Source organism: Pimephales promelas, chromosome 9 (assembly GCF_988280905.1).
Source record: "Pimephales promelas chromosome 9, fPimPro1.hap1.1, whole genome shotgun sequence".
Taxonomy (NCBI): domain Eukaryota; kingdom Metazoa; phylum Chordata; class Actinopteri; order Cypriniformes; family Leuciscidae; genus Pimephales; species Pimephales promelas.
The window spans coordinates 21401318-21412107 of record NC_142777.1 but is presented as its reverse complement, the minus strand read 5'-3'; the positions used below and the strand labels follow the sequence as shown (position 1 = coordinate 21412107).

General features: G+C 40.1%; 1 protein-coding gene and 1 long non-coding RNA gene across 2 annotated transcripts; one reads left to right on the top strand and one right to left on the bottom strand.

The window, feature by feature from the left end:
- Nucleotides 1-1837: 1837 nt before the first annotated feature.
- On the top strand, nucleotides 1838-5785 carry LOC148977552 (uncharacterized). Its single transcript, XR_016169679.1, has 2 exons — nucleotides 1838-2146; nucleotides 5557-5785. It is a non-coding gene; the product is annotated as an uncharacterized LOC148977552 (long non-coding RNA).
- Nucleotides 2988-10315, bottom strand: foxo4 (forkhead box O4). The gene is made up of 3 exons (XM_039665687.2): nucleotides 8220-10315; nucleotides 6409-7876; nucleotides 2988-6139 (listed from the first exon to the last, which is right to left on the bottom strand). The coding sequence occupies exons 1-2, from the start codon at nucleotides 8649-8651 to the stop codon at nucleotides 6431-6433; spliced, it is 1878 nt and encodes a 625-aa protein (XP_039521621.1). The 5' UTR covers nucleotides 8652-10315; the 3' UTR covers nucleotides 2988-6139; nucleotides 6409-6430.
- Nucleotides 10316-10790: the final 475 nt, after the last annotated feature.

The window sequence follows — 10790 nt, the reverse complement described above, 5'->3', positions numbered from 1 at the left end:
TTTTCACACAAAAAGTAGTCTCGTCGCTTGATAAACTTATAAATGAGCCGCTGTAGGCACATGGAATATTTAAACCTTTTCTTTAATGACTTTATGGGCCGTCAAGAGCCAGTCCCTTAGGCAGTCTATGGAGGAGTGATCCAGCTCTCAGATTCAATCAAAAATATCTTTATTTGTGTTCCGAAGATGAACGAAGGTCTTACGAGGTTGGAACAACATGGGGGTGAGTAATTAATGACTTAATTTTCATTTTTGGGTGAACTAACCCTTTAATGTAATACTGGCTTGTCCAGTGTAGATATTTATTCATGAGAAATTACTATCCAATAATAAGGACTTGTTTTGAAATATTTTACCATGTAAAAATTAAGTCACCTTGTGATGTATGTTAGAAGGGTCTCAGAATAAGCTTATAATGTGTGATTTTAGCATCAACACATTGGTATAGATCAAATGAAGGTTTCTGACAGGACTATAAGATGCAGAAAGGTTTGCAGTCAGCCTATCACTGTCTTGCCCACAACTGACCTGCACAAAATTATGATTATTATTGTTATTATGTTGCACTGAACCTTTTGCACAAAACCCTTCAAGTGTGGTTTCAACGGTTTTCATTGTTACAAATTGCTTGGAGAGGTGTTGAGCCCTCTGATGCCATGGCCATTATATAATCAATGTTTTGTTTTGTTGACAAGGCCAAATACCTGTACTGTGTTAAACTCTCATCGCTCTGGTTAACTAATTACAGTTGGCAGAATGACTTGGGCAACACCTATGGTTGGTTTTGTGTGTGTGTGTGTTTAATATTTATCATTTGCATTACTTTTGTCCTTGTTTTTGAGAGAGGGTGATGTTGTTGCATCAGTTTTGCTCTTTTCTGAACTGTTTTGATTTAATACTAAGATATGTAAATCAGCAGAAATGTGTAAAGAAGTACAGGAGCCGCAACCTGTGTTGGACGCTCTGTGCCTTTTGACTTTTGGCTCATCAGTATGGCATTAAACTGCATTAAATCTAGCTGAGAATGGAAGACAAGCCAAGAGTGTTCATCATCCGGGCTGACCGACAGAAACAGACAACCGGAGACATTTGTCAGGAGGGGCAGAATACAACTGCAGCACGGACATTCAGCCTTAAGCAGGACTGTCTTAAATGCTTGTTCTTGAATTTCAGTCGGCCAAATCCCTGAAACAATGTTAAGGATGGTGCTTCAGCGGTGCAGACTTAACGAGCCTGGCTATTGCCAAAATGTTTATTTACCACGTAAATGTAGGAACTGTAAAAATTTAAACTGACCAAAAAAACAAAAAACCCTGAAAAACCATGCAAAAAAAGTTTTGAACTGTGAAAGATTTTTTTCTATAAAGATATGCAATATCATTGATGTGTCTTGTTTTTACTTGAATGTGTATAAGTTTTATCAGTCTAACTAGTGGTTACAAATAATTCGATCAAAGATGTCTTATTCCAAATTATTTAGGAATTATTTAAAGGGATAGTTCACCCAAAAATGAAACTTCAATCATCGTGTACTCAACCTCAAGTTGTTCCAAACACATAGAACGATGATCTCAACAGATCTCAATCCCCATTGACTACCATAGTATGTATTTTTTCCTACCAATGGGGATTGAGATCTGTTTGATTAAAACATTCTTCCAAATATCTTCCTTTTTGTTCAGCAGAACAAATAAACACATAGAGGTTTGGAACAAGTAAATGATGAAAGAATTTTCATTTTTGGGTGAACAATCCTTTTAATAATGGCTCTGATACAGCTAACTGCAATCCTGCCATCTAGTGGTGGATCTCCCTTCACAATCAGTTACTGTTGCTACTTCCGTCAAACTTCACCTGGGCTCTGGTTTGGTATCAACATGGCTTAGGCTGTGACAGCTCTTCCTGCTGAAATGTTATCAAACTTTTATAAAGCAGCACATAGAAGTAGGCAAAAGGGGCTGCATTATGCGTTCGAAGGCTATATTGAAGACATGCAGCCGAAACGCAAGAAACAACAAGGCATCCATGTAGAGGCAAAAGCATAACGTTACCGGTCACATTCAAAAAATGAACCACCGCACAACCTAATGGAGACGGAGGATGGGACTAACAATATCAGGGAGCAACACTGTTCATGCAAAGCTGGGTAGGTCTCTATTCACTTCTATAATCGTTATTACAAAGCAAGCGGACTACATGAGTATAACTTTGTATTTATTAGCAGCGAGTGCTAGCCAGCGTATCAACAACCGGTATGAGAATCGAAATCATAACCTAAAACGGTCTAACTAGTATAACTTCACAGTAAGGTTAGAAGCAAGAAAGATGTGCTTGTTGATCTTTGAGGGGTTTAGCTGACTGAGGACGTCCATACAGTTTAATCCAAAGACGACACTTGTCAGGATTTGACTTCGGTTTTGGGAAGGGAAAAAACGGACACCCCCCTCCAAACTTTCTGGGAAACGCGTATCTGTGTTACAAATGCCCCAGGCACAACGTTTAACCATATTTTTGATAAAACTACGACGGTAATAGGGACCAAAAGCGGACGAGACCAAAAATATGAGACGCAGCTGTGTTAGGAGCTCGCTCTTGGCTGCGCTGTGATTGGTCAATCTACATTATAGGGCGTGGCTTAGCCAAATACGAATTCAAAGCGACTCGCTCCAGGATTAATGATGTAGTGCCTAATAATAGACGTTTGAAGCGTTTAAAAGAAGAAATGTGAAACTTCTAATGTTATAAAATCACTATCATATCATTAACCCTTCCTTTAAAATGTTGTGTATTGTTTATCTGTAAAGCTGTTCAAATTTAGATTTTATTGTGGGTTCCCTGGAGGTCCTCTGCCCCGCACTTAAGCTACAACCCTGAATGTGAATCATGTTTACTACTGCTGCTTAAAATCAGTGTGGATTTAATGAATGCCCTGAATCTGTGCTAATGTCAAATGAATGGACCAATGACAGAATGAACACAAAACAGTCTCCGTTAAACAGATTAGGTTTATTTATACTGCTTCCAATGGCCTCTTACTAACAAAATATGGGGGCGGGGACAAAAAAAGAAAGAAAACCAAAAAACCAATCAAGTACATATACAGTATATTGGCTATGCACAACTCGTCAGTCTTCCATCCCGCCATAACCCAAAACAAAAACAGAGGAAAAACCCAACCCAGACCATAAACTAATGTCCTGTGTTATCAACTGAGAGACTTAGCAAACTCTTGGAATAAAATAAAGGAACTAAAAGAATGAATACTAAAGGGATAATATCAAACAAGGAAAGAGAGATTGTGATTTGGAAAGAGGGAAGGTGTGGAATTCCTGCATTTCATGCAGCAGCCCTGTGACGTCTGTCTGATGGGGCAAATACAATATTTGTACTTTGAGAAATAAAACTAAGCCAGGGTGTTAATCATAAAAATTCAACATATATCAACACATTTAAACGACAAAAGAAAATGCCAAAGGTGACTGTCAGCCTAAAGCTTTCTGGAAGATGTACCATGCACCAAGCTGCATTACAAGTACAAACATAAAAACATGAGAAACGATGCCCCAAAAGACAAGAACATCAATGTAAACGGTTGATTGGAAATCATCAGTTGCTGTATCAAACGTTACACCACGCTGACGCCATTCACAATATGTGGTGAGATGGCAAAGTCTTTCCCTCCCCATTCACAGCTTCTTTTATAATGAATAGAAAAACTGAGAGTTTGGGAATTAAAACAAAGGTACATGTATCATACTATGTTCTACATTAAGAAATTGTATTCAATATGAGTTGCATAAAATTATTAAAGGCCCTGATATCTACATTTGCACCAATCAAATATGGCCCTCTTTAATTGTCATATTTAATATCTAGCACCAATGAATAGGATAAAAATTATTCCTTTGTAAGGAGAGAGCATTTTAAGTTAATCTTATGTACTTACTTAGACCATTACATTGATGTCAAAGGAGTAACTAATGTCAAGCTCTCAAACTGAAGCCAATTTATACACCCCTAAAATGAATAAACATTCAGACTGCTGGTTTTAAACTAAAAGAGTAAAAACCATCTGAGAAAATGATCAAATAAAAGTTAACCCTTCTATTACAGAAAAGGTAAGTTGAAAGTTTAAAAGAAAACGGCATAAAAACTGTATGGTTCGCTCGTGAGCGACATGCTAGTGTTCATTGGCAGTTTACAAGTTTTTGTAGGAAAAAAGCATACATTAAATCTCTCATTATAAACTGTGACATTACATATATTTCTCCAATGGTAAAATATCTGTGATATTGGCTTGCATAAATGACTCATAATTTAGACAAAGCCGTGAGCAATCGAAGTCATAACATGATTATCTCATTACTTCCTTACAGAAGGTAATCATTATTTTTCATAACCCTGAGAGTGAAACATTGGATTAATCCTATTCGGTTGGACCAGTCTTGAATTTTGAGATGATATCATTGCCTAGAAAGTTTTTTTTAGCACAATTATAGCATATTTTAACTTTTGGAGCATTGTATTCTGATAAACGTAATCATGCAACCAATCAAATTAAGATTTAGTTTACATGTTGATTTTTCGGAAAGATTTTGTAAAGCTTATTCGTACTGCGATCCGTCCATCCATCCAACATGCAGTCCTTAGTGTTCCTTTGGTTATTGTATAAAATCTACATGCATCTAATCTTTTACAAAAATAAAAGATTACATAGAAAATGACCGTTAAAAAAAAGCTCATTAACAGCATGTTTTTTTTTTATTAGTCTGTTAATGATAACTCTCCAATCTAAATTAGAAAAATTATTTTATGATTAGTTTATGAAAAACTGATCTATGAGAAAATAGTTTTTTTTTTTTCTTCTGTGCCTCTTTGGACAAAGTCAAACGTGCCAGAGGAACCAGAACATCTCATTATTGTAGCCATGTTTCTTCAAGATTCACATTTAACTTTCTTTTGTGCCTTATTGAAATTTTGCACCATAACTTTGAATTCTGTCAGTGTGTTGGAATCAAGTTTAGTTTCGGGAGCATTAAACATATTTGCACGCACACAATGTACACACACACACACCCTCCAGCACACACAAAAAAAATCTTCAGATATTGTATTCTGCAAAAGGGCACAGAGTTTCCAACAATAACACTATGCCATTTAACCTGTTGGCAGGATTAAAAATGCATCAAAATGCCCTGTGAAAAAAAATCACATTTCTTCATACTGTTGTTATCAAACAAACACTTGAGAGTAGACAGTTAAATCATCATTTAGTTATCAGCCTCTTCAACACATCACAGGAAAAACCCCTTGAGAGCAGAGGTCATAAAAGTAAAGCTAATTGCACATTGAACCAGTGTCACCAAACACCTTGGAACTTTCAGCAACGTTTCAGCCCTTTAATGCTCAAGTAAGCGTCGTATCGTTGAGAGCGCGCTTTTAAAAGCACGGCGTAACAGTTCAGCTGCTCTGTGTTCAGGGGTTGTTGCAACCATCGCCACTTAATGTTGTTCTCAACTTAACATTCCTGTGGTGCCATGTTGTTTTCATCCTCAGAGGGGTGCTGAGCAACAGCAAGTCACTCCATCAATGCAGAAATCGCGGCTTCTCGGGACTTCTCCACTGCTGTTTAACGAGCAAGAGTTCACATCAAGAAAAGCTGCAGAGTTTGATCCTCCTGGCTGAATGACTTCCATTATCAGTGTGAAGAAGATCAAGGAGGAGTACCATCTCCATCTTATACTACACATCATAGGCCTTAATGCAATAAACATGATTAGCTGTTTATTAGTTGTGCTTCTTTAGTCCAAGATTGGCCAAAACAGCACCTTAAAAAAAAACAAAAACAAAAAAACAGTTGCACATTTAAGACAAGTGAAAAACTGTTTCAAGATCATGTTCTCTGTGTCCAACAGCACACTCTTCAGTCGACATTGGCACTTGACAAGTATGAGGTTTGATTTTGTCATCTTATTGAAAATTCTGACAAAAGACTTCTTGGCCAAGTGTGTGTTGTCCTTAGCCAAAACAGTTTATGTATTTGAGGTACAATGGCAAATGCAGAGGCAAAAAATGTAGAATATTTTCTGGCAATGTGCCACATCTGTTTTCGAAGTTGTTTTAAGGATGAGGGACAATCCTGTAAAAACATTAAAAAAAATAGAAAACACATTAACAAATTAGGAGACAAAGAGGAGCAGCTTTAGATAAATAAAGTAAAACCATACACTCAAAAACAGAACTCAAAACAAGATAACTAAAGGATATTTTATATATTATATACACACACACACACATATATATGTGTATTTTTTTGTGTTCTGAAGAAATATGTAAGTCATATAGGTTTGGAGATGTCATGTTTGGGTGAGCTATCCCGTAAAGCAAACCAAAATTCTGATACATTACCTGTTCTCATCTTTAAATGGAGTTAGCTGGGCACCCAGTTATGGGAGGAGCTCTGTGTGGTCGCTGGTCCAGAATAGCCCTGCCCACCCTGTATGATGGGGTCAAAGTTGAAGTCAACCAAGTCTCCATCCATAAGATCACTGTTGATAATATATTCCACATCGCAGTCCAGGTTTTCAGTGAACATCTCAATATCCAAGTCTGTAGGTAGACGGTCCTGGGAGGGCATGAAACAGGGCACTGACGCAAATTGGCCAAGACCTTGCAAGCCTCCGTTCCCACTAGATGACGGAACAGCTCCATGCTGCAGAAGCCCAGCGCCTGGCACATGATGCTGGTTCTTTATGGTTGCGAGCTGAGGCGCTTCCTGGTTCATGGGTGAGTGCATCATTCCAAAGCCCATCTGTGAGTGCTGGAGTTGGGATTGAGGTTGAAGGCTCATCTGCCCCACAGTGCTTGTGTCAATGCCTTTGCTCAACATCATCTGACCTGCTTTGGCTTGGCTGCTGGAAATAGATGCTGCAAGCCCCAAAAGGCCACCACCTCCTTGGCTAGGCATTAGAGGATCCATCTGGGTCATCATGACATCGCTTGGTGGGGGCGAATCAGAGGTCAGGAGAGCTTCGAGGCTGGAGGGCACGCGAGCACTGAACCCACTGTGACCAGGACCAGGCAGAGGGCTGAAGAGGGAGTTTCCAAAGCTGGAAGGGCTTGTGCTGGATCTGGCGGTGGGTTGAACCGAGTTCTGCGGACCTGATGGAGTGGATCCCTGCAAAGCCTTTGTTGGTTGCAGCTGCCTAAATGAGGGAAAGCTGGACCCTCGAGGCAGCAGAGTGGAGGCAGAGGGTAGAGGTTGAGGCGGGGCAGGGGGAGCCGTGCTTGGGCTCGCACCCCCTTGTGAACCAGTCATTAAAGTGAGCCCGTCAATCAAATCCAGTTCTTCCATGAGGGTCTCAGTTAGTGTTGGGGGAAGATTCCCTGTAGAATAGCCACCAAGCAGGCCATCCTCAGGTAGGTCATCCTCGTCCTCCTGCCCTGTGGCAATGGGAGAAAGCCTACCACTCAGGGTGCTGGCATTGGAGCTTGTGCGTGGCCTGAAACTTGTCCACATGTCGGGGTCATCCAGGTTGCCACGAGAGGAAGGGCTGCTGCTGTTCACGCCCCACTTTCCAAACTGACCCGGAGTCCCAGGACTGTCCGCACCGCTGGTGCCGGAAGCACCCTCACCCTGCAGGGTAGCTCCAGAGCCTCCAATCCCAGTTGCTCCAGCTTGCTTTTTAGTCTGCTTTGCTCGCATACGACTTTTAAGCAGTTTGCTGCTGTTGTCCATGGAGGTGGCGCGGCGGCGCGGGGCTTTGCCGGTCTTGCCACCCTCAGGGTTGAGCATCCACCAAGAGCTCTTTCCCGTGGACTCATTGTGGACTCGCAGGAACTTGTTGTGGAGTGATAAATTGTGGCGAATGGAGTTCTAAATAGGACAACAACAAAAGAATCGAATCTCATATTTAAACAACATGACATAGTGTTACTGCATGACAAGGTTTAGGATCAGGGTTTGAATGCTATGAACTCACTAGTCAATTCAGAGGGTTTTTTCTTGGTGCAGACTTCAAGGGGATAATACATAGATTTCAATGTGATATTTAAATATAAGCTTTGATTTTTGAAAATGTGATTTATTTCTGATATTTTTGTTTTAGCCAGTAACTTTTTTAATTTTAATAGCTAATTAGGTCAGTGAGTGAAAAGGTTCATTTCAAACCCTGATTATTATTACTCAAAATTATCAATTAATACTTTCTTCTACGTACCTTCCATCCAGCAGAACTGTTACTGTCTCCTTTGTCCTTAAAATACGGCACCGTTTTTACCATCCAATCGTAGATCTGCGCTAGTGTAAGTCGTTTTTCTGGCGAGTTTTCAATCGCCTGGCTGATCAGATCTGCGTAGGACTGATTACCCCAAGCATTACGGCGTGAAGTGCCTTTTCGAGGCGTGGCCCCGCCCACTCCAACGACGACCCCGCCATCGGGGAGCGCGACTTTCTCAGGCTCGGATATGATTGGCTGAGGCTCGTGTTTATCTTCTTCGGCGGGAGGAGTTCCAGCAGCGGACTCTGTGCCGTCTGCCCCCCCGGCTTTGACAGATGAGATGTCGGGTCTAGGCAATGGCCATGTACATGACCTCGGTCTGCTCTGCGGCTCAAAATCTGGGTCAATCGGGGGTACGTTTTCTTCCTCCATTGTGGGAAGCAATCCAGATATTTTCAGACGAAGGCTGGATTTCAGTGAAATAGTTTTGGGGCGATGCTTTTAAAAACACGGTGCAATACACCAACTGGGCGATTAAAGTAAGAGTATGACTATGTATAACTAATTAAAATAATAAAATAATAATAATTAAGTAAAATAATATTGTTTAGTGACGACAATTTTTTAGGAATAATATTGTATAGTTCCTTGACTAAATTTAACCGTGACTGCCTATGGTAACAGCAAATTCGTAATAATCTGAACACACCAATATAGCGCCAGTTAATCCTCAGATTGAAGATTAAAGGGGGCAAATAATCTCCTTAATAGTAACTAACATAAACCATCTGATTTAAATAGAGCAAACGAGGATAGAATGGGGGTCTCTTTGTTTATGTAGAAGGAACAAAGGAAATTCACTACACATCAAAACAGCTGGATTGTCAAGAGCAACTACTGAAATAAAACTCAGGATAGAGGACGCGCTGGAGTGAGGAGATAATCTATGAATTTTCATGGAAAATTAAACACCTTTTTACAAATAAAAAAATCATTGCCGAAGCAGTTAAATAAGTGAAATAGCAAAACCAATCATAGCATGCGCCGTAATTGCTAAAGTATCCAACTCCAACTGGTTCCTTCCTATAGCAGCGATTGGTTGATTCGTTTTCGCAATTAGACTTTAGAACAAGGAAAGAAAAAAAAGAAGAAAAAAAAAACAGGACAGACAAACGGAGGAACTTTACAAAAAGCTATAAACCATCTTAATACGCTTCGTACAACGTAAACTGAGTGTTGTATTTCTGTACAATCTAGGAATACTGCAACTTGTAAACGAAGTCAAGTGAATGGAAATTACTTGTTAGAGCTGCCTGTCAAAGTCAACATAGCCATTTCATTTTTTTATTGGGATCCATTATTAAGGTAAAACAAATAAATGCGAGGCTTAAAGTACATCCTATCTCAAGTGCGTTGAGCAATAATGTTAAATTCCCTAAAAGAAGCCCTACGGGGGAAAATGCTCTTAAACTGAATTAATCACGATCAAAATTTTACATTAAAAAAAACAACAAGATAACATCTTACAGGAGTGCTCGAACGGGTTGTTTTATGTTTGTTTTGTTTTTTACCGTACAATAAAAAAAAAAATCTCTGTTACTGTCGTTCAAGTTTGCACGGTCCTCCACGCTGTGTGCTGCTGGCGCGTGTCACCATCTGCCATGTTCCTCGAGACGCAGCTACACACGATGCTCGCGCGGGCACAGCTAAGCCGAACGTGTCCGTCCCGCTGAAGCCTTCCCAAACCCCACTACAGTCGATGTGTTCTTCGAAAAGACAAAACGTTGTAGCCCGTCCGCTTCTTGGCAATCGCCGGCCTCTCGGCCTCTGGGACAAAACTCAAAAGCGTAGTTTTACTACAGAAAGAGTAACTAGTTAGCCAACTCCAGTTTTTATGAGTTAAAATGCCTCCGGTAAAAGTCGAAGAAACCTGCTTATTTTCAATAACTTGGTCGTCTCTTGAAATCAATGCGAAATAGTTTCTCGTCTGTTGTTAATAGAGATACACAAACAGCTATTCCTCGTAGATCTTTCTTGTTTTGTTTTGACTCGAGGCGAAGACTCCCTTCTGACGTCTGTTTACCACTGCCAGACAACGCGTCGTGCGCATGCGTCGACGGGATTGATGGGAATTGAAGTCAGTCATGTGATGAGTCGTGTACCGTGTGTCTGTAAATACACAACCAGAGAGAACCGGGATCGCGAAAAAAGACTGAGCACGCAAAATGTTATGTAATAGTTTCTAAATATGTTCGTGCGTGTGAGAGCGAGTCCTGACTGGGGTATGGTTTTGTCATTTTAGGATCTCGTTATGTTGTTATGAAGCGGGTGAAGATCCTTAATCCCCAATGAATCTCCAATGGAATCCTCTGACCTCATGTTCTCCACATGGTTCCCGTTGAAATGGCAATCTCATTCTTTTAATTAAGATCAAGTGGATGGACGCTATTTTTATGTTAGATGTTTACGCTACAATGTAGGCCATTATTTAAAATCGCCCCGTGGCTTTGTTTCTTACTTTTAAATTAAGTTATTTATTTACAATCTAACATGTTTAAATAAAGAATATAT

Bases quoted from the DNA above. Each gene is read 5' to 3' on its own strand.
- foxo4 (XM_039665687.2), bottom strand. From the start codon at position 8,651: ATGGAGGAAGAAAACGTACCCCCGATTGACCCAGATTTTGAGCCGCAG. The intron at 7,877-8,219 runs GTACGTAGAAGA...TGTCCTATTTAG, and splicing joins ACAGTTCTGCTGGATGGAAG to AACTCCATTCGCCACAATTT.